A 23,315-nucleotide genomic window follows, 5' to 3' on the forward strand; every position below is an offset into this window, starting at 1 on the left:
TGTTTTCATTCAGGGACTGCTGTAAGAAACTTGTTTTAACACACTAGAAACTGGATATCGAAATGAGTAGTGTTTTTTCAAAATAGCTATGTCGGAGGCTATACACTTATTCTAAAGATCCAAGAATTCACCGAATTCTTTAAAACTTGCCAGTTCCATATCTTTGACCTCGTTTAAGAAGACCAATCCTATTACTTTATAGTATTTGATCAAAGAGCACTGCCCAGCTAAGTAACTTGTCCTTATCATCAGATACAACTTGCTGTTACCAAAAATTATATCTATAAAAGATAAAAAATTTGTATTATAGAGAATATTTTTTAAAATAGCCTCTGAAAGTAATTATAAAAGTTTAAAATAAATGTTGAGAAAAAGCATCACAGTAAAAATAAACAGATGGTAACCTTCGTATGACCTAACACTGTACCTCTAAGTCTCCTCATCCATCTATAAAACGAAAATAACTTTTTTTTTTTTTTTTGAGACAGAGTTGTCCAGGCTAGAGTGAGTGCCATGGCGTCAGCCTGGCTCACAGCAACCTCAAACTCCTGGGCTCAAGTGATCCTGCTGCCTCAGCCTCCCAAGTAGCTGGGACTACAGGCATGCGCCACCATGCACGGCTAATTTTTTCTATATATATTAGTTGGCCAATTAATTTCTTTCTGTTTATAGTAGAGACGGGGTCTCGCTCTTGCTCAGGCTGATTTTGAACTCCTGACCTTGAGCAATCCACCCACCTCAGCCTCCCAGAGTGCTAGGATTACAGGCATGAGCCACTGCGCCCGGCCGAAAATAACTTTCTTACCTTCTTCACAGGGTTACTATAGGGATCAAATGAGACCGCATGACACTTCTGAAACACATAAATAATGTAAAATATTCTTATTCATGCCTTACTGTTGTAAACTAGGATGGATACAAAACAGGCATATTCATTTTAAAACTGTATTTAGGGCTCTGACTGAAGGGTTAAGTTGGTATATTTATTTTGCAGCATATGAAAAGTGAGAATTAAAGTTCCATTTTTAAAAAATGTTTGCATGTGCAATGAAATTCTGTTTTTCAAGAAATAGTTCATGTTTTGGAAAGTGAAACCTAACTCACTGTTACTGAAAAAAAAGTGGACAGAGGGAAATTCCGTAACTCAGAGGCCACAATAAATACAAATCATACCTTCGATTGTCCAACTTGGGACTTCCCCAAGGAACAGCCAGCAGGTTCTGCTGAGTCAACTACAATGTTATCCAATCAGAGTTAGGGATGGAAAGTGCCTATGCAGATAAATATTGTACACTAGCCCCACGTTTTCTGAGACACTCTCCAGCTGCTCTGACATATTCTGAGCCTACAGCAGAGGAATCTCCAGTCTCAGCACCATGAACCAAAGTGCCATTCTTATTTTCTGCCTCATCTTTCTGACTCTGAGTGGCACTCAAGGTAAGGAACTATAAATTTTTAAAATAGAGAAATAATGTATTTGCAAAAATTTCATTGCATGCCTGTAAGTAAGAGGGAAATAAGCAGAGATTTCCTGCTGGTCACAGAAGAGAAACAATTAGAATTAAAGAAAGAAGAAGAAAAGGAGGGAGGGAGGACAGAAGAGATGGGGAAGAAAGAGGAGAGGGAAAATGTGAGAGAACGAGGAGAGACAGGATGAGACAGAGATACCTCTTTACCTAAGTTTAATTAGCCACACGAACTGTGCTTAAGAATATGATTTTATAATCAATGAATTGCAATCTTTTTTTCCAGATAATCAATAATTTAATCATTCACAGCTATGTTATAATGGAATACATTCCTTCTCAGATTAAGTGACTATGCAATGATATGGGGATATAGGTTCTGCTAACTACTACCCAATCCACATTAAACACCTAAAATGAAACACTGTACTAACCTTCCCTGCTGTAGGGAAGGTTAGTACAGTGTTTCCCTCTTTTCCTGCAGGAATGCCTCTCTCTAGAACTGTGCGCTGTACCTGCATCAAAATTAGTATTCGACCTATTAATCCACGGTACTTAGAAAAACTTGAAATTATTCCTGCAAGTCACTCTTGTCCACATGCTGAGATCATGTGAGTAAAATCCTATCTGGTAATCGCCTTCCTTGTTGTAATCAATCTATTAAATATTTGATGATAATGGCAAAAGATCAGTAAAGGGTTTGCAGGGATTCTCAAACTAATGTATAGCAAAGGAAAACATGTAGAGTGAAACTTAAATGCCTGATTCCAGAACTATATATTCCATGTTTTAAATGTTGGGCATTTAACAATGGGCATTTAAACAATGCCCAACACTGTTTAAAATGTTTTCACCCTGTTTACTTCTATAGTGCCACAATGAAAAAGAAGGGGGAGAAGAGATGTCTGAATCCAGAATCTAAGGCCATCAAGAATTTACTGAAAGCAGTTAGGAAGGAAAGGTAAGTTTGCCATTTCCTTAAAAGCAATTCTTTGGCAAGTAACAGCAGTCTTGGGAAGTTAGAAATATTTGTACTGGGCTTTGCTAGGGGATCACTGGCTTTAAAATATGTTACCCTCATGCTCTCCCCTAGTTGTGTGGGAAGTATCTAAAGTTACCCTGATTACCTGTGCAGAAGTGTCAGCGGGTCACTTCAAGGTTGAGGGAGAGCTACAACTATCCAAGCAAAACTGCCAAATTCCCCCCTGGCCTAAAAAAGCAGCCCCTGCACCCCATGATAACTGTGCAGCAGCAGGAAAGCTCAACACATCCTTTACCTGAGGATCTCTGGGTTATTTTTTAACTCAAGATGTTCCACACAGAACCCAGACTGAAGCCAGAGTATCACACTTTTATACCCCTCTTCTCTTCTTACAGGTCTAAAAGATCTCCTTGAAGCCAGAGAGAAGAAAAATCACTGCAGTGCTGATAAGGATGGGCTAACAGAGAGGCTGCTTCTCCCACCACTGCCCTACACAGAGTGCACCTCCAGCCCCAATTGTTCGTGTGCAGTTCCCCTAAAAGACGACCAACAGTCACCAAATTAGCTGCTATTCCTCTTGAAGGAAGGTAGATAACTCATCATCCCTGGAACGATACTATAAGCTAAGCTGAGGTGCTACAGAGAGAATGTGCCAAGTTCTACCCCTGCTACTGACACCTTCCTCACCTTCATATCTCCCGAAGGTTATTAACAGATCTTTCTGCTTCTAGGTTTATCAGAGTTCTCTGACTCTCAAACAACTAAACAGTACGCAATCAAGGTGATAATATAGCCTGCTTTTTTTAGGAACAGTCTTTATTCCATGGATTTCTACTACCCTGTCATTCTCCCAAGGGGCCCATATTTTTTCAGTGGTTACATACACATAATTCCAAATACGTATAGGAAGCTAGAAATGTCTGGAAATGTATGTGTAAGTATTATTATTTAATGAAAGACTGTACAAAGTAGAATTTTTATATGTACATATTTCATATATTGTTTTTAGTGTATATAAAATAACTTGTGATTTAGGTACTACATATCAATGAGTAATGGGAAAAAATTTTTGATCTAGATATATGCTCTGTGTGTTATATGAGATAAATGTGCTGGATAGTTTCAAAATAAAAATGATGTGTTTTCCTGCAAATATTAAGAAAGATTAACTGTTGAGAGCCCAAAAAGGTAATAAAGTAATTATAACTAAGATAAAGTGTCTTGTGGGTCATTTGATTGGGACATTGATTTCATAAAATGGCTAGATTGGAGAATCCATGGCCTGGAGAAGAAGTTGGGACGGATAGAGGACAAATGAGTTGGAGAACCACCACACTCCTCCTAACTGTAGCCTCCTGAGAGGCCAAGCATATAAGATTCCTACAGGACTAACATGGCACAATAGATGGAGCCCGACCTGGGCTTCAAATTCCTACAGCCAAATTTCTATGAGACACATCTCCACCTCAGTATCTGATAGGGAGGTTAAGCTCCAAAATATCTTAAATTAATTCTCCCCTCCTCCAGATCTGTTTCTCCTCCTCTAGTCTATTCCCTAGTTTAATTGTATCATCATCTACTCAGTTCCCCAAACCAGAAACCTAGGAGTGATTCTATACTATTACTTCTCCCTCACCTCCCACATCCAATTAGTTACTAAGATGATACCTGGAATACATTTAGTTGACAAATTATTAGTATCTGGAATACATAAAGAATTCCCATGGATAAAAAAGGGAAAAGAGAAAACCAGTTGAAAAATGAGATACAGAAGTGAATAAGAATTTCACAGAAGAAAAAGGCACAAGCCCCTAACATGAAAAGATGTTCAGCCTCATTTGTAATCAAGGAAATGGACATTTGATTCATTATGGGATACCATTTCACACCTCCAGACTGGCAAAAATTTTTAAGTTGGATAATACCAACTATAAACAAGGATGTAGGGTAAAGGAAGACTGCCCCTCCGCTGCTGATAAAAGAAAAAATACTTTTAACTACTTTGGAAAACAGTTCAGCATTACCTCATAAAGCTGAACATGGCATACGCCATGTTTCAACAATTCTACTACTAAGTACACACCACAGAAAAATTCCTACACGGGACAAGTATAAGAATGTTACAGCAGCACTGTCTGTAACAGCAAAAATTTGGAAACAATCCAAATGTCCGTGAATGGATAAGTAAACTAGGGTATGTTTATTCAACAGATTATTACACACCAGTGAAAAGAAATGATACACAACCATACACATCAACACAGATGAATTTCAAAAACAATCATGCAAAAAAGCATGTCACAGAATACATGCAACATGCTTCTACTTATTATAAAGTTTCAAAGCAGGCAAATTTAACATTTTATTTAGAAGTAAAGACAAATATGGTGAAAAACAAAACACAAAGATATGATTCACATATAATTTAGGATGGTGATTATTCCAAAGAGAAAAGGGAATGCAATCAGAGAAGAAGGTATAGGGCCTTCTGGACTGTGATGAAGTCAATTTTTTTTTTTTTTTTACCTAGGTGGTGGCACATGAGAGTTTGTTCTTTCCTCTGTACCTATACATTTTCATTTTTTGAACATATGTTCTAATTTACATTAAAAAGGTAAAAAAGGCTGGGCGCAGTGGCTCATGCCTGTAATCCTAGCACTCTGAGAGGCCGAGGCGGGAGGATTGCTCGAGGTCAGGAGTTCAAAACCAGCCTGAGCAAGAGCGAGACCCTGTCTCTACTATAAATAAAAAGAAATTAATTGGCCAATTAATAGATATAAAAAAAATTAGCCGGGCATGGTGGCACATGCCTGTAGTCCCAGCTACTTGGGAGGCTGAGGCAGCAGGATTGCCTGAGCCCAGGAGTTTGAGGTTGCTGTGAGCTAGGCTGACGCCACGGCACTCACTCTAGCCTGTGCAACAAAGCAAGACTCTATCTCAAAAAAAAAAAAAAAAAAAAGGTAAAAAAAAAAAAATAGCAGAAAAACAAAGAATTCCAGAATATTACCAATTATGAGATGTCTTCAGAAATATCAAGCAACTTCACATAGCAAAATGGAAGAATGAGAAAATTACCACACTTTGGTATATGACAAAGGAATGAAGTATATGATAATTTCTATGTAAGCCTTAACTAGATCACAGTAAAACTGTAAAGTGGCAGAATTCCTCCTTTCTGCCTTCGTATTTTTTTTCCTGACTTCCTAAAGCTATACCAAAGGTCACCTATTATCTTATTCTGTTTTGTGCAGCTACAAAAAAATATCAGAGACTGGGCAATTTCTAAAGAAGAGAATTTACTTCCTCACAGTTCTGGAGCTGGGAAGTCCAAGATCAAGGTGCCATCACCTGGTGAGGGCCTTCCTTGTTGCATCCTCACATGGCAGAAGAGCAAGAGTGCCACACTCCCTCTATCAAGACCCTTCGTAAGAGCACCTAATTCCATTCAGGAGGGAGGAGCCCTGATGGCCCAATCAACTCTTAAAAGCCTCACCTCTTAATATCATCACATTGGCAACATCTGAATTTTGGAAGGGATGCGTTCAAACTATAGCACATATTTTACCCTCAATCTGACTGTCAATGAATTTTCAGGAAGCTGTTAACAGACAGAGGTTTACATCATTCTCTGTTTAAAAGTAGGATTCATTATTTATTTATTCCTACTGTAAACCAGGTTATAAGAAATGACTAAATCAAGAGTTTATAATGTACTAATAAAGACAAAGACAAAGTAAATAGGTCATTCCATGGACTGAAAAAACTCCAAATGTGCATAGAAATTAGGAGAAAATCAGGAAGCCTTTCCTGGAAAAAGTGATGGCTGATCTGGAATTTGAAAGATACATGTGTATCTGATAGGTAGAAAGAAAAAAGTGAATTCTACTAGAGGAAAGAGCATGTACAAAAGACATGTAAGTGTGAGACAGCATGGAGTGTTCAATCAGGAAGAATGTGATTATATGGTTAGAGCTGTGGATATTGTTAAAATCGATGGGTTCCTCAAAAAACGATATTGGAGAGACAGATAGGAATTGGATCATGAAAGCCTTTCTATACTATGCTAACTATGCCATCACCATCAATATACTTACATTTTTATAAGTTATATGCATCCTATAAAACATAGACAAAAAATAATGTATATGACTGCTATATTACGCTATAGTAACAAAACTCCCAAAATATTAAAGACCTAAAATAATGAAAGTTTATTTCCTATCCTAAAGTTCTATATAGTTTGACAAGGCCTCTCTGCTAACTCAGGAGTATAGTCTCTCCCTCGATCTCAACAGAAGGTTGCCATGACAGGAAAAGAAAAAGATGGAATCAACATACTGGCTTGTAAATGAAGTCTGCATCACCTTGTGCAGAACAAGTCACACTGACTTAATTTCAATCACTGCTAGATACTGTAGGCAAAGTTTACTTATCTCTTCCACAGATAGAAATTAAAAACAATTTTTTTTTTTTTGAGACAGAATCTCACTTTGTTGCCCAGGCTAGAGTGAATGCCATGGCGTCAGCCTAGCTCACAGCAACCTCAAACTCCTGGGCTGAAGCGATCCTCCTGCCTCAGCCTCCCGAGTAGCTGGGACTACAGGCATGCACCACCATGCCTGGATAATTTTTTCTATATACATTAGTTGGTCAATTAATTTATTTCTATTTATAGTAGAGACAGGGTCTCGCTATTGTTGAGCAATCCACCCGCCTTGGCCTCCCAGAGTGCTAGGATTACAGGTGTGAGCCACCGCGCCAGGCCTAAAAACAATTTTAATTATAAAAGCCAAAAGACAAGGTTCATGCAGGACCCTAGCTCAGACACAGAAAAGCCTAGACAGATAACTTAAAAAAAAACCAAAACATCTTCTTAGGGAAGTTAGATCAGAGATGAAGAACAGTGCTGGGCAATTATCAAGCTCTCTATATGAAACAGTGAACTAAGTATGGTGTGACAAAGAAAATTAAGAGACAAGATTACAAACGTTTTTCCCTTTCCCAATCTCCCTTCTATGTGGGAGGCCAGTATTCTTAGATCAGATGCAACATTTTGATGATGGTGGTCCACATATTTCCCCAGAAAAAGACGTTTTCACCGAGATTTATGACATGATCATACTACATGACCCCATACATACATGAACAGAAAGTTCACCATGTATGATGTAAATAAAATTTGACATACAAAGTGAACAAATGGACACATCAACAACAGTAAAAAAAAAAAGTAAAATTGAGACTAAACCATGAATGTACCACTGTAAATTGGCTAGATAATAGAACCATTTATCTTGTTTATCATGTTTTATTAAGAAAAACCATCACAGTAACAAATCCAACCATAAGAAGGGGTGGAACAATAAATAGTCTAGCTAGCTCCACCTTAGGAGAAGCTCTGGAGGAATCTGGAAGGCATCTTTGCGATGAACAAGGATAACCCAGAAAGGAATCCTAGATTATAGTTACAAGGAGGCATATTAGCATACATACCAATGAATTTAGGTCTTGCCAAGCAGTTGTATCTCCTGATGACCAGTTGTCAGTACAAATAAATGAAATGCATATGGACCCATGGTGTCTCATCTATTCTTACTGATACTAATCATTACATGAAAGGAATGCTAAAGGGAGTTGGGTAATAAACTTGACATTATAAATGTCAAAATAAATGTAAAAATTATTCAGAAAAGGGAGAGATGACCTTGGGCTGTGGTGTGTTCAGGAAGATTTGACAAAGGAAGCAGAATCTGAAGTAGTTATCTACTCAAAGTAAAAGTGAAGTGAAACTTGAAGTGAAACACTTTTTAAGAAGCATGCAGAAATTTAGCTTAGCCAGGGAGCAAGAATCACAGAATCAATTATTTCAACCATACACAGACACAGAACTCTGAAAATAGCTCAATATACCTCTGGGACTAAGGAATGCAATTATTTAGCTTAGAGAGAAAGAATGGATTGATGGATTGGGATAGAAATACCAGAAACATTAAAATCCCAAGTCTCCGATCCTCAGACACTGAAGCACCCTACGTGCATTTTGGAATATAAAAACAAAAACTAAAAAAATTAGAATTACATATTTCTTGAAAAACAGAAGTATGAGTAATGACATCATGTCTACTTCTGGCAAAATCATTCAAAATAAAAATTTATAATTGAGGTAACAACAAATGTAGTTTCACAAATGACATGAGAATATTAACTACAAAGTCTAATAAATACCATAATACTAGAGGAGAAAAGATAGAAAGAACATAGCCACAGTGGTGGACATAACACGAGTGGAAAATGTTAGAGCACAATTTTTAGCTGGGAGCACTACCATCATTCCTAACAAGAGAAATACATTTGAATCTTGAAATGAGAGGTAAATTGTCGCGCCCGCCTCGCCAGCAAGGAAGACGCGGCAACTGGAGTTCTTCTGACAGTGCTTTAATGGGGTTCCCTTTAGACTTACATGATGCGGAAGACCCTGAGCACAAGCTCTCACACACTTATATACTCTAAGGAAGGAGGGAAGTGATGGGGATAGGTTAAAAGCGAGCGAGGGTTATTACTGATAGGCCAAGCTAAGATCCTTCATATGCATACTTATAGAACAGGCCAGGACTTACTCTGCACATGCGCTGAACTTGTTTACTACAGGCGGGCCACCGGAAGTCGGCGCCATCTTGTAATGGCGTTGTCACCGCGCCCCACAGTAAATGCAGCTTGAAAATGTATATTCAGTTTCATAATTCGAAAAACGGTAAGAACTATTATTTTTTGATACAAACTACAATAAATACAGTTTATACAACCATCTTGGCTGATAGTGATCCTCAGACAATAGAACAGAACGTTTTTAGAGTAAGAGACTTTTTTTTGGAGATAGGTCTTGTCTATGGCCCAGGTTAGAGTACATCATAGTTCACTGCAATTTTAAACTCCTAGGCTCAAGCAGTCCTCCTGCCTATGCCTCCAAGTAGCTGGGACAGGTGTACATGCATGCACCACCATGCCTAGCTAATTGTTTTATTTTTTGTAAAGATAGGGTATCGCTATGTTGCCAAGCTTGTCTTGAACTCCTGGCCTCAAATGATCCTCCTACCTCAGGCTCCCAAAGTGCCAGGATTACAGGTAAGAGCCACTATGCCTGGCCTAGAGTAAGAATTGTCACTAAAACATTTTAAAAAATACATAATCTGTGTAGATACAAGGAAATATTTATATAAAATAAGATTAAAAGTTGTTTGGTGACAAGGGTCAAAGGTACATATAAGCATACGTGTGTAAATCTCTTCATGTCATTTCTCACCACTCCTTCATTATTCACTGTGTCCTCCACCCTTGCCAAAATACTTGCAGTTTCTGAAAGTGGCATACCTTCTCATGTCTCCTGCTCAGAACAGCTTTCCCCAATGACTTCTAGTAAAAAATTCCAACCATTTCTCCCTTTCAGACCTACCTTAAACAACTGTGTTTGAGCCCACCAACCAGGGTTGTGGATTTCTCTGCAACTCCAACTTTTCTGCACAAGGCTTTATCATAACACTTCTACACTAATTGTTAATCTACATCTTGCTTTCTCCCACTAAACTGTGAACTCTTGGAGGGCAGAGATTATTTTTCATATTTGTGTCCTAGGAGTCTAGAATCATAACAGAAGTTTGATGAATGAACTGAAATGAATGATAAACAGTAAATGAAGGGCTTTAAGAATGTGGATTTTCTTCTTGTAAAATTACTTACATATAGTAATTTTAAAGTAAAAATATAATCATCTTTTCTCCTTGTCAGGATAATGTTTCTTTAGGCTGCTCAGCAGCTTCTTAATGACTATGATCACATGTCATCATCAGACTGTAAACTGATTTGCCTCAAGTCACAGAGCAAAAATGTCATGTTACTGCCAACAGTTGGCCACAGCTGTCCTTTAAATGACAGCCTCAAAACAGTTTATTCACTAATCTAACTTACTCCTTAAGCTTTACATGAGAAATATAAACCAGGAGACTAGTTAGTAGTAAGGTTAGCAAAGGTAGAATTCATTATTTTCTCTTAGCGACCTTAGATGCAAACATGATATGAACCTCCCCCTCCCCCCACTATAATTGGCTTGCAGTGAATTTGCCGTATTATATTTTGGAAGGAAGGAGGGACTTCCTGCATGGGGAGAGAAGAGGGGGTAAGAAAAATCAGAAAGTTAACTCAGGGCTTCTGAGACTTTCAAGAAATAAACCCTTTTCAAGTAAGCATCCTTCAACGCCAGCAGCTGCTGCTGAGAGGAGGGGAAGTCCACACCATGAGAAATCCAAGCAGGCCTGGGGGTTTCATTATGAGAGAAACTTCCCCTCTCACAAGTAAAAAGACTCTTACTTTCACTGTGACAGGCTCAATCACACTCCATACATAATTAAACGGATCATACTGATCCTATAACCAAAAAAGACAAAAAGGAGGCTGAGCAACGCATGTGAAAACTAAGACTCCAGTTCTGCAAGGCTGACATCAACACTCGGTGCCTTGGGGGCACAGAACCGGAATTTTTCAATACACAAGAGGCTAAAACTCCAGCCCAAAGCGGAACTGGGACACAGTGCTGATTGCAACATCTTTGATCATCCTTGGCTCCTCTCCCAGCTCACCGTGGGAAACGCCTACACGCACCCCCCTTTCGCTAGGTTTCCCTTTCTCCTAAAAGCCTCGTGTGGCCGTAAACACCGCACGGATGGCGTTTTCTCATGCCCTCTGCCCAGGCAGGACGCGCTTTTCCCCAGAGTTTGCAAACTTCCAGAACGAGGCCTAGCAAGCATGTGTCTGCACGGCCCTCGGCAGAGGGCTGCAGCCCCGCAAGGCCTTCCTTTCCCGGGCTGGGCCTACTTGGAGGGACCCCGACACGGAAGAAGAGCGTCGCTCAACCGGGCCAGGCCTCCACGGCCTCCCGGTCCATCAGCCCCTCTGTGGTGGTCCATGGGAGCCGGCCCCACGGGCCTCCCGACTGACCCTGCCAGCACCCCTTTCTCTTGGCCCCTGTCGCGGTGAGCCGGGCCTCCCGGCCACAGTCCCGGCTGCCGGGCCCCACTTGCGGCGTCGCCTCAGCGCGGCCTCCGCGCCGGGTCTGAGAGACTGACAGGAGAGACGCCCGGGACGACACTACCTTCTCCTCGAAGTTCTCCTCCACTCCGTCCAGAGCGGCGCGGGCGGCAGAGACACACAGCGGCACCAAGAGCGTCGTGAACTCCGCCTGTAACGTCCCGGAGGAAGAAGGTTCTGGAAGCCCGTGGCTGGGCATGCGCAGTGCGCGCGCGCGCTGTTCAGGCGCTGGGAGGTCACAGGGCCTGTGGCGGCGCGCAGCTGGCCCGCGCTTCCGGGAGACCTGGGGGTGAGCTCGGAGCGTCCCTGCGCCTTCCGCGCTCGCACGCCCCTGGCCCCCAGCACGCGGCCCGCGCTCGCACGTGGGCCCGCACAGGACGTCCTCGCCTGCGGGAGGGAGAGCTGACCACAGGGTCGCGGGTAAATGTGACCTTGCCGTGGATACGGGGTCAGCAAGGAGGGGCACGCGGTGCCATGAGAACAGGTGGTGGCGGAGCCCGACCCCCTCCTGATCCCAGAGAGGTGCTCCCAGGAAGTGATGCTTCCTGGGTAACCAAGGTGAATGAGACTACTAAGTGGTAGGGTGGAGATGCGGGGCAAGCACAGCGGTGTTCAGGCAGGGAAACGGGTGGGCAGCAACGGTGCGATGGGAAGGAGCCTTGTCCCTCTGAGGACCTGGTAGAGGACAGGGTGATGAGAGCAGCGAACTATGCAAGAAGAGGCTGGGATGTGGGCCCGGCAGACTGTGTGGGCCTTACTTTTTATCCTAAGGAGTTTCCATCCTTCTTTCCTTGCTGGAAAGAATAGCCACTTGGCTCTGTGATGCTTTGCAGTTGATGATGTTTTCTTGCTGTTAATATTAACAACCTGTGAGGTCGGTGATAGTTTTCTCACTGAGCAAGCTAAAGCTCACAGAAATCGAGTATTTTGCAACCCAATCATTAAGTGGCAAAAGCTGGAACCTGACCTATCTCCACCGTATGCATGGTCACGGTCATTACCAAAATTAAGGATAAGCAAATGAATAAGCTGTATCAAAGGTCACCACACGTTTTCTCCAAAAATAATTCTGTAGTGTCCTATTTGAGCATTAAAATAATGCTTATAGAAACCAGTCAAAAAATGTGCATCATGTGACATAAAATGCTAATACCTGTTTACTCCCAAGGGGAACAAAAATTGGTTCTTGGAGGGCAAAAATATCTTAGTACGATGATTAGTGGCCTTCTAGAGTTCAACCCTATCCAACAAAATCTTATTTCTTAGTATTTAATTTCTCTCATTAGGGAGAAAATTAATTTAGATTTCAGTTAAATTTTTTTCAGGGCAGTGGGGGGGAATCCATAAGAAACATTGTTTTATAGTAATGAACTCTCCGATGTTTAGCTGGTCAACCAGAATAAAGATCACACTTCTTAACTTCCCTTGCAGGTAGGTGTGGCCATGTAACTAAGATCTGCCCCATGGGAGGTGATGGAAAATGATGGGTCCACCTTCTAGAATGGGTCTTAAAAGGAGGGACATGCCCTTTTTGTGCCTTCTCACCATCCTATACTTGGAAATTAGACATGATGGCAAGCCACCTTTGGCCATGTGCATGAGGACAGCAACCTAGACATGGTGGCAAAGCAACAAGATAGGAGGAGCCTAGAAGATCTCACGGGAAAGAGCTACCGTCTGAGTACTGATACACTGACCTCTGTCAGGGAGAAATAAACTTCTGTTTTTGTTAGTCAACTGCAAATTAGGGTCTCTTATTTTCAGTTGAACCCTATTTTAACTAATCTTAACAATTTAAAACCAAAAACAAATGGCGGCAGCAGTGACACAAAATGAGTTTACCACTAGTAGAAAATGACCTGGTCCGTGAAGAAATTAAGGTGCTTTAAGTTGTTGGGTGGGCAGTATAAGAAAAATGTAGCCATATGTTATACAAAAAGATATGCCATAAATAGTAAGGGAATTTGAAAAGTGTATTGCTTTTCTGGATTTTGATATGTCCCATCTGGAAACCACATCTCCAACCTTTGTCTAATGACATTAGCATGTTCCTTTATGTAACCTATTCTTCACCCAGGTTAGCACCTGTGAGTGTTCTGAAGGATACCAGTGCTGCTGGTTTCACATCCCTTACTATAAACTCCCCATTTATGTGAAAAGGAAATAAAACATTCAGAAATTCCCTCAGATTTGAGAGTAGGGTTTCCCCCAGCACAACCAAGTTTGTGGTCAGTTTTGCTAGATCAGCTAAGGATGCCAGCCAATCAGAGTTTAGGAGGGAAATAGATTTCCTAAATAAATATTCCCAAAATCATACTCTCTAAAGAATTTCTCAGCCTTGAGATTCAACACAGGTGTGACTTAGTAGAACTCCATTCTACCACTATGAAGAAAAGTGGTATTTCTTTCCTCTTGGGCATCATCTTCCTGGTTCTGATTGGAGTTCAAGGTAAGGGATTCTGAGTTATATTAGGTTAGTAAAGTCAGAGAAGTAATCACTTTCTGTAAAAGCCTCTTTATTCACCAGATAAAGGTGAATGTTCTGCATGCATTGGCAAGTAATGTTGGTCACTTATAAAAGCTTCTCAGTGATATGGTTGATTATCCAAAGTTTGTAACTTGGATCTGCCAAGTCAAACACAAGTCTTTGTAGTTTAAGTGTGTGAATCCTAGTAAGAGTTCAATAAATGTTTGTTAAACTTCATGATAATGAGATGAAACACTCTGTCTCCTAAATTATTTTCTTCTCCCTGATAAGTATGTCTTCTTTCTTGATAAGTATGTCTGTAATTAAGTATGTCTGTGTTTAAGCAATTAAGAATCTCAAGGGTAATCGGAGAGTCTGTCCCTAATCTGTTTGCTAACTACCTTGTTACCTTGGGCAAATTACTTAACCTTTCTAGATCTCAATTTCCTCATCTGTAAATTGGAAACTTAGTAGTTATGCTTTTCTACCTACTACACAATGTATAGCATATAGTAAGTACTAAGTAAATATATGTTGTGTGAGTCTAAAAATTAAAGATAACATTTTAAAGGGTTTTCAAAAGTTTAAAACACTGTTGAAAAGCAAGGCAAGGGGAGGAGGGAGGATGAGAATGGAAGTGATAATTGATTATTAAAGTAGTGCTTTCTGTCCAACACCAGCACCAATTCTATTCCCTAAAGTCAGGTAATAAATGGCTTTGGGAGCTGCTTAAGAAACTGACCGGCATAGCACACATGAATTAAATATCTGTTTGTCTGACCTGTGATAGGCATTTGTTAAATCTTGTGAAAGTCTCTTTTTCTCCTAAGGTTATAAGGTATGTTAATTCAGAACACCTTTGGATTCTGAGAGACCTGAAGCTGAAACCCTGCCCCCTAAAAGCTGTATGACTTTGTTCTTTACATTGTGTATCTGAACTTTAGCTTCCTTATCTATAAAATGGAGATAATACTGACTTCAAAAGTTTGTGGTGATGATTTATTTACAGGCACTCAGTAAGTGATAGCAATAATCATGATTAAATCAAATATGTCATTTTGATAGATCGCCTGAATTGAGACATTGTCCTGTACTGATGTGTTCTCTTTTTCTTTCCATTAGGAACCCTAATAATGAGAAATAGACGCTGTTCTTGCATCAACACTGGCCAAGGGACCATCCATCTACAATCCTTGAAAGACCTTAAACAATTTGCCCCAAGCCCATCCTGCGAGAAAACTGAAATCATGTGAGTAAAAATCCATCCAACACACATGTGCCATATTGGCAGGGACATGAAATTTAGTATGAATTTCACCTTTAGAGTGCTTGCTCGCACACAAAATTCAGATAATTAGTTCCTCCATAAATTTGGGCTGCTCCTTTCCTTTTTTTTCTCAAAAAAAAAAAGAATTTATGATAGATTAGAAGCCAAGACTGATATGTTAGCAAAGTAACATGTTTATTTTAGAAAATGATTAAGGCAGATAACAAAAGAAGAAAATAAAAACCATTTATAATCTTATCATCCAGTGACAAATACTGTTAACCCTTTGGTATATAGTCTTCCAAATCCCCTCATTTGCTTTGTGTGTGCAGATATAGATATAAAATATATAAGCATTTATTTATATACATAATATGTATACACAAATAAAATCATGCACTACATACTGTTCTGTAATCTGCTTTTTCATTAACACTATATCATGAACATTTTCTCATGTCAGTAAATCTCTAATAATGTTGTTTGTTGCTAATGTCATTTTTAATGGCCAAATTGTATTCCATCATGTGGATATACCACAATTTATATGAGCAATGCTTATTGTTGGAAATGTAGGTTATTTCCAAATTTTGCTATTGAAATCAAACTGTTATTGTGATAGTATTGTGTCTTTAATTCTTTCCTGTTAACACATTTCTAGAGATTAGAATTGCTAGGTTAAAGGATATGCATATTTTAACTCTCTTGATACCTAAGTCAAGGATGATTTATAAAGTGGCTGCTCTTATTCTCAGACTATACAGAGAAATTAAGGAAAAAATATTTAAACTATTCCTGAAGTGTCTGCTGTAAGTAGTTTAAAAATTCAACCAGTTTGTCCACTTTGTCCTAGGAAAATGTTTTATTATAAGTAATTTCATTAGAAAAATTCAGCAAAATTCATACTGATTTTCATTACTTCTGGAAAAGAGCATTTAAATTATAAACAAGGGAAAAATACCTTGTTGCTATTTCCTTGGCAGTGCTACAATGAAGAACGGATATCAAACATGTCTAAACCCAGATTCAGCAGAGGTGAAGGAATTGGTGAAAGAGTGGGAGAAACAGGTAGGTTGGTAAAAAGGAAGAACACAGCACATATGGGAAGTAAAAAAAAAAGGACGAACAAAATGTTCTTTCTTTTAGAAATTAACATTGGAAGACAAGATTCTGTGGTGTTCTTTTTTTTTTTTTTTTGAGACAGAGTCTCGCTTTCTTGCCTAGGCTAGAGTGAGTGCCATGGCGTCAGCCTAGCTCACAGCAACCTCAAACTCCTGGGCTCAAGCAATCCTCCTGCCTCAGCCTCCCAAGTAGCTGGGACTACAGGCACGAGCCACCATGCCAGGCTGATTTTTATATTATATATATTAGTTGGCCAATTAATTTCTTTCTATTTTTATGGTAGAGACGGGGTCTCGCTCAGGCTGGTTTTGAACTCCTGACCTTGAGCAATCCGCCCGCCTCGGCCTCCCAGAGTGCTAGGATTACAGGCGTGAGCCACCGCGCCCGGCCAATTCTGTGGTGTTCTTTTAAAGATAACGTTTTTCATTCATATTCTTGTGCTTCTATTTTGTTCCTAGAACAAAATTATATTCCTGCACATAGTGTCACTTGTCTGTCCCCCACTATGTGTTCCGTGAGGATAGGGAGCTTGTCTTTCTTTTTTTTTTTTTTTTTTTACTTTATTTTTATTAATTTTTTTTTTTGGACCCATTTATCTAGCTGAAAGGAGCTTGTCTTTCTTATTCAGTACAATAAATATGTAATAAATTGAATGGTAGACACTGAGTATAAAAAGGTAGAGATAGAGTCCCTTCCTTCTGTAGCACATGTGCTAATAATTATGATACACTGTGAGAAATACAAAGGTATGTACAAGGAATCTTGAAGACTATAGAGGAAGGAGTACTTAGCTTTGCTGTGAGGAAGGAGAGGGAGAAAGTATTAAGGATAGTTTCCCTTGTCAGGTGATACTTGATTTGGGTCTTAAAGGATAAGTAATTGACCAGGAAGGACAAAAAACAGTAGCATCTGAGAGAGCTCGCTGTGTTCAGGGAGCCCTCAGGAACGTGCCTAGAGTCTGAGTAAAGGGCATGAAGGGATTGGATTGAGGTAGAAAAGTAGACCAGGATCAAGTGGGAAGAATCCAGCATGACATGCTAAGTGAGGAGCTGGGAGTGAAGGGGGCCACAGCGTTTGTGGTTGGGAGATTGGGTTCTGGAGGCTGACAGGCTAGTGGTTCTTCCACGCACTCGTTGTCTGACTTTAGGCCCGGCACCCTCTCCAAGCCTTAGCCTCCTCATAGATAAAAAGGAGATCATAATAGTAGCAGCCTCATAGGGCTGCACTTGGGGCAGATGGGTGGGAAGCAAGGTTAGGGAGGGTAGTGACAAGTGGGGAGAATAGACAAAGGCGCCAGTGAGGGGATGTTGCCTCCTGTTCAAGTCAGCAAAGTCAAGAGAGTCGCCAACCGGATCCCCTCTGAGCGTGAAGCACCTCTATACTGGTTTTGGGGATAAAGACAGACCCCAGGCAAGACGGTCCGAATATAATAAAGGGGAAGTAAAAATGGTAAGATTCAGAAACATTGTCCTTTTCTCCCCTCTCTCCTCACAGGTCAGCCAAAAGAAAAAGCAAAAGAAAGGGAAAAAATATCAGAAAAACAAAAAAATTCTGAAAGTTAAAAAATCTCAACATCCTCATCAAAAGAAGACTACCTGAGAGACCATTTTACCAACAAGCACCTGGTGTTAAAAATGTTTTGTAATGATACTGAAATAATTTCAAAAGGGGATGGCATCTAATACAAAGGATTGTTAATTTGATTAGAAAATTTAAGGCATTATGAAAGATTTAAAATTTAAAGCATTATGAAATTGTAACTAAAGCTAGAAGGTTGGTTTTAAAAGTCCAAATGTTAAGAATGGTCAGAGGCTACAGTGTCTTTGTTCTCTCCCCCGACCAGCTGCATTCCACCGTGGTTGCGACCACAATGTCAGTGATCCCACATCTGGGCAGATGTCCACACAGCCGCCTCCCCCACACAGCAGCTGTCTGGGAGCAGCCGCAGGCTTGCTGGGCGGCAGAGCCGCAGCCTCCAGGGAGTGTTCCGAGGCAGGTGTCGGGAAGCCCCTGGCCTGTGGGCCTGCTGGCCAGCAGCAGCGTGGAGGGCTGGACCTCACCAGGCTGCCTCGCCGCCAGCGTCTGCACCGGAACCCACCTGCAGCCCTCACGCCCGGCGTGTCTGAGAGAGCCATGCTGGTTGTTGGTGGCTGTCACCACTGCTATCACCCCTGTTTGGCTTTCAGAGCCTCCTTTCTGGCATTTGAAGCTGTGTGACCCCATTGTGCCTGCCCGGATGGCTGCTGTTTGTTGCTGTTCCCCGGGGCTCCATTCAAGCCAGCTCTTCTCCTCCCTGCCACGAGCCAGAGCCTGCCTCTCGCCAGCCCACACGTCATGTTCTCTCGTCCACCCAGGTCTACCCCTTTCCCAGCTTTTCCCCAATACCCCCAGAAATGCCTTCTTCTCCCTGCCCATCCTCACTCAGTCTAGTCCTCTAGGCTCACTTCAAATCCTGCCTCTTGAACAAAACCTTTCTGGACACTCACATCATCTTAAAACCCTTATTTCACTTGTGCTCAGTACCATGTGGCCGAGCACTTAATCCTTATGTGATTAATTTGGGGGTGTTTATCCTACCTCTCCAACCGGACTGTCAGCTCCTTGAGACAGGGGCCACAGTCTATTTCCCTGGATCTGTCACCTGTCACCGTGCCTAATTATACTGTGGAATGAGGTTTTCCAGAATTTCTTGATGGCAGTCGTTCCAGGTGGGAGGCCCTAGCGGTTTCCTGGCTGCCCCATGTCAGCCACCCCGTAACCTCCTCCATTCATTATCCTCAGGCCACCAGCACCACAGGGACCAGGCGTGATGCAACATCCTGTGTTATCAGGACAGGATGCTAACTTGGCTTCTCCAACAAAGAAGCAGCACATGTTTAAAATACTTGTGGGTGTCCTGGACTGTATATTTATACAGGACACCTAGAATCCCCAGAATCTTACAATAAAAAGGGCTTTGGAGAGAAGCCAGTGACCAACCTTTCCCCACCCAATACAAAACTTTCTTCAATACCATTCCTCACCAGCTTCATTTTTCTATGATCAAACAAGACAGCCACCGAGATCCTTTCAAAACTCATTTTAGGCAAGTATGGATTTTATTGTCAGTTTGACTTGTTTTGGAGTTTGTATTGCGATTGTCAATTACCACACCAGCTCTCAAGGGGAAAGGGAACAGTGAGCTACCGAGAGCCAGACGGAGCAGCAACTTCTGCTAGTAGAGGGACGGTTGGAGTCGAGTTAGCCTCTGCAGGACTTGGAAACCTCCTTCGAAAGGAGATTCAGTGCACTGTGTAAGAAAGGAGATCTTTGGCCAGAATGTAAACCTAGACTCGCGCCTTCCCACAGTTTACACAGTTTTGACAGCCTTCATACTATGGATGATTTCGAGTGCTGCCCAGGAGTGATCCCACCCAAATGTCAAATTCTAAATGTTCCATAATTTGAAAGTCTGTAATCCAACTACCTTGCATGTCACAGTGACAGTGTAGAACTAATAACCAATGACCACGTTTTCACTAAGTATCTATGGGTAAATACACATACACTATAATTGTCTATCATTTATGTATACATGTATACTCTAAAAGCAAATAATTTTTAAGTTCAAAGCACTATTGGCATGTATACCTTGTACTTTGAAATATTTTCTTTGTTAAAATAGTATCAATAAATAGACTGTTGATCAGAAAACAAGTTTGATTTTTTTGTCTTGAACATGCCCTTCAACTATTGCATGTTTAATAGTGTCACATGTGCTTATTATTTACTTTTTAGCTTTCATCTCAAATAGGTTTAACATAAATTGAGATAAACACATGAAAGCCTTTTAAAGGGCTTGTTGGGGACAGGAGAAACCTTCTATGGAAAATGACAACACTGACTTATGACAACATTGACAACTGAGAGGTGGAATTCAATTTATTTCCCAATCCTCACAAGGTAACGCTATTCCAATGAGATATACATCCAGGAGACCCAAAATGTCCTAATTCTTTTCTATCTCCTAAAATTGTATATGTTCAAATATTAGAAAGCCTTGCTGGTCGTGGTGGCACACTCTTGTAGTCCCAGCCACTCCGCATGCTGAGGCAGGAGGATCGCTTGAGCCCAGGAGTTCAGGGCTGCAGTGAGCTATGATGCACTTCAGCCTGGGCAACGGAACAAGACGCCATCTCTAAAATATATATATACTATAAGGCCTTAAGTAGTTATGGTGGAGAATTAAACATAGGATAAGTTATTTAAGCATCTAGGAAACTCGGGCTGGAGACACATTATGCAATGTGGAGTCTCTAAGGAAGGTTGAGAGTGGACTGAACATCAGCACATACACTTGGGGCACACTTGAGAGGCCAGACAGCTGTGATGTTTGGACAGATAACAGCAGCTAACAGTAAACATGAATTCTCAGAAATTAACCTGAGAGGCAGCGGGACACTGTGGAAAGAACTAAGATCCCAGATTCTGGGATAGCTGGACTGGGATCAGGGACCTGGCGCTTACTAGCTGTGTGACCTCGATTCAAGGACACTGTCACATTTCACCGGTGCATCGACTGCTCACTCAGGATTGCTGCAAGGAACAGGCTCCGCAGAGGTCTCTGTGTGTCCCCAGTGTTTGCCCCAGACCCTCCCCGGCCACTTCCCTCTGCTCTCCTTCCTTGCAACAGAATGTGCCCCACATCCCATAGAGGGATGTTTAGAGGACCGAAAACATATGTTGGAGAAACAAAACTAAAAGCCTTCCTGACTAGCTCTTTTTTTGTTTGTTGAGACAGAGTCTCACTGTGTTGCCCAGGCTAGAGTGCCGTGGCGTCAGCCTAGCTCACAGCAACCTCAGACTCCTGGGCTCAAGCGATCCTCCTGCCTCAGCCTCCCAAGTAGCTGGGACTACAGGCACATGCCACCATGCCCGGCTAGTTTTTTCTATATATTTTTAGTTGTCCAGCTAATTTCTTTCTATTTTTAGTAGAGACAGGGTCTCGCTCTTGCTCAGGCTGGTTTCCAACTCCTGACCTCCAGTGATCCTCCCGCCTCGGCCTCCCAGAGTGCTAGGATTATAGGCGTGAGCCACCGTGCCTGGCCTTCATCTTTGATTTGACATATTGACAAGACACAGTGGTGTCCAGTGGATCCCAGCTTGCCTTTGCTTTCTTCCTCCACGTTCAGCTTGTCTTCACGACTGCTGGCCTGTGACGAATGGTGGTCCCAGGCCGTCCCCCAGATATGTGGCAATAGATCACAGAGGCCATGGTTACATGGAAGCAACAGCTCCCCTAGACTCTGGCAGTCCCAATTTGGCAGCTGGACAGCTTGGCTTTTTGGATTTTCTCACAAGCTCTCATTTGTTGAACTATTCCAGTGTTTCTGATGGACTTTCTAGATCTTTCTCCAATTCCCTGACTCTCCCTTCCTTTCATTCCCCAAGATCCTCTGACTCCCACATGCATGTGATTCAAGTTCTGCTTCTTCATGACTGCATTCCAGAATGCTTCTGGCCACGCAGAAATCTGCGACGTCCCTGTCATAAAGTGACTTTAACTATGAAGAATTGTTCTGATTAAAATTTTAAGTTATTTTGCTATACCAGAAAGCAATCTGCACCTTAACCAAGTTTATATACTAGAGCAATTGATAAAAGACTCAGTAAGAAGTATTTAATCACTATACTTTAAATGCTAGCGAATTTAAATGCTAGTGATCTCTAGGTCAGTAAATTGTAAGAAAGCTAATTGGGGTTTCTAACTTCCTGGGAAAATGGAAATTTGTTTTCTTATTGGAAGGGAAGATCAAAAGAGATTGTAATTACAGATGCTTTAGAGTACTGTTCCTTTCTTTTATGGCCTGTACAGATAGCGAATGAAGTTCAATAAGGAGGAGAAACAGGCAACCTTCTCACCGATAGGGACTTAATTAAGCTCCCAAGTCAACACAAGCGAAGAGGTCATTTGAGGCATTTCGATACCAACTTGGTTTAAAGTTCCCAAAAGGGCTTTTGACCCTACCTTTTAAGGAAGTGAGTAAATCACAAAGGAGCAGTCTAATCTAAATCTGTGAATAAGATTATGAACTGGGGAAAATTGATAAAAGACTAGAGGGAACAGTGTCAAGTCATATAATACACAATGATTTGCTTTCTTTAAACATTTGCTGTACAGATTTTAAAAATCTTTTCCTTTAAATATAATATACTGTTTCAAATCAACTGTTTTAATAAAGAATTTGCTTTGCTTAAAAAAAAAAAAAAAAGAGGCTGGGCTTGGTGGCTCACACCTGTAATCCTAGCACTCTGGGAGGCCGAGGATCGTTTGAGCTCAGGAGTTTGAGACCAGCCTGACCAAGAATGAGACCCCGTCTCTACTAAAAATAGAAAAAAATTAGCCGGGCATGGTGGTGCATGCCTGTAGTCTCAGCTACTTGGGAGGCTGAGGCAGGAGGCTCGCTTGAGCCCAGGAGTTCGAGGTTGCTGTGAGCGAGGCTGACGCCACGGCACTCTAGCCTGGGCAACACAGTGAGACTCTGTCTCAAAAAAAAGAACCTCTGGTATCCCCGTCTCCAAGGAGCTGGGTCTGGGCCTCTGCCTCCTGTGCGGAGGGCAGGATGGAGATGGCACGGCCGCTTGCCTTCAGCTTCCCTTGACCATTGCAGCAGACAACTTGAACTTCCTCTGGAGGGAGGAACTAAAAATCAAAATCTGTAAGATAAGAAGAGGAATGTCAACATGAACCATATCATAGAAGAAAAAACTGTGTTACTTAGAAATACCAGCAATCACTCCTAAAATATTGAAACCAGCATAATTCACAACTAAAATATTGAAACCAGCATAATTCACAAAGGGGCCGTGACCTCTTTTGTATGGAGCCTTTGATCAGGGCAGACTGACCTAGGAGTTTTTATGGTATGGAAGTTCAAGCAAAAACATTTCTCT

At 41.3% G+C, this 23,315-nt stretch overlaps 3 protein-coding genes across 4 annotated transcripts in view; 2 read left to right on the top strand and 1 right to left on the bottom strand.

The window, feature by feature from the left end:
- ART3 (ADP-ribosyltransferase 3 (inactive)) overlaps positions 1–11,678 on the bottom strand; it is a 96,778-nt gene extending 85,100 nt beyond the window's left edge. For both annotated transcript variants that reach the window (XM_012744209.3, XM_012744191.3), the window contains exon 1: positions 11,591–11,678. The gene's annotated coding sequence lies outside the window, so the exon portion shown is untranslated. The remainder of the gene's footprint in view (positions 1–11,590) is intronic.
- On the top strand, positions 1,288–3,664 carry CXCL10 (C-X-C motif chemokine ligand 10). The gene is made up of 4 exons (XM_012744297.2): positions 1,288–1,437; positions 1,951–2,077; positions 2,338–2,427; positions 2,844–3,664. The coding sequence occupies exons 1-4, from the start codon at positions 1,377–1,379 to the stop codon at positions 2,860–2,862; spliced, it is 297 nt and encodes a 98-aa protein (XP_012599751.1). The 5' UTR covers positions 1,288–1,376; the 3' UTR covers positions 2,863–3,664.
- A 2,160-nt stretch (positions 11,679–13,838) lies between the features above and the next one.
- On the top strand, positions 13,839–20,064 carry CXCL9 (C-X-C motif chemokine ligand 9). The gene is made up of 4 exons (XM_012744268.2): positions 13,839–13,975; positions 15,116–15,242; positions 16,244–16,328; positions 17,877–20,064. The coding sequence occupies exons 1-4, from the start codon at positions 13,912–13,914 to the stop codon at positions 17,979–17,981; spliced, it is 381 nt and encodes a 126-aa protein (XP_012599722.1). The 5' UTR covers positions 13,839–13,911; the 3' UTR covers positions 17,982–20,064.
- Positions 20,065–23,315: the final 3,251 nt, after the last annotated feature.

Source organism: Microcebus murinus, chromosome 26, assembly GCF_040939455.1.
Source record: "Microcebus murinus isolate Inina chromosome 26, M.murinus_Inina_mat1.0, whole genome shotgun sequence".
In the NCBI taxonomy this organism is placed as follows: Eukaryota; Metazoa; Chordata; class Mammalia; order Primates; family Cheirogaleidae; genus Microcebus; species Microcebus murinus.

Coding starts and splice junctions, on each gene's coding strand:
- CXCL9 (XM_012744268.2), top strand. CDS start 13,912: ATGAAGAAAAGTGGTATTTCTTTCCTCTTGGGCATCATCTTCCTGGTT. Junction 13,976..15,115: donor GGTTCTGATTGGAGTTCAAG/GTAAGGGATTCT, acceptor TCTTTCCATTAG/GAACCCTAATAATGAGAAAT. Junction 16,329..17,876: donor TGAAAGAGTGGGAGAAACAG/GTAGGTTGGTAA, acceptor CTCTCCTCACAG/GTCAGCCAAAAGAAAAAGCA.
- CXCL10 (XM_012744297.2), top strand. CDS start 1,377: ATGAACCAAAGTGCCATTCTTATTTTCTGCCTCATCTTTCTGACTCTG. Junction 1,438..1,950: donor GACTCTGAGTGGCACTCAAG/GTAAGGAACTAT, acceptor CTTTTCCTGCAG/GAATGCCTCTCTCTAGAACT. Junction 2,078..2,337: donor TGTCCACATGCTGAGATCAT/GTGAGTAAAATC, acceptor TTACTTCTATAG/TGCCACAATGAAAAAGAAGG.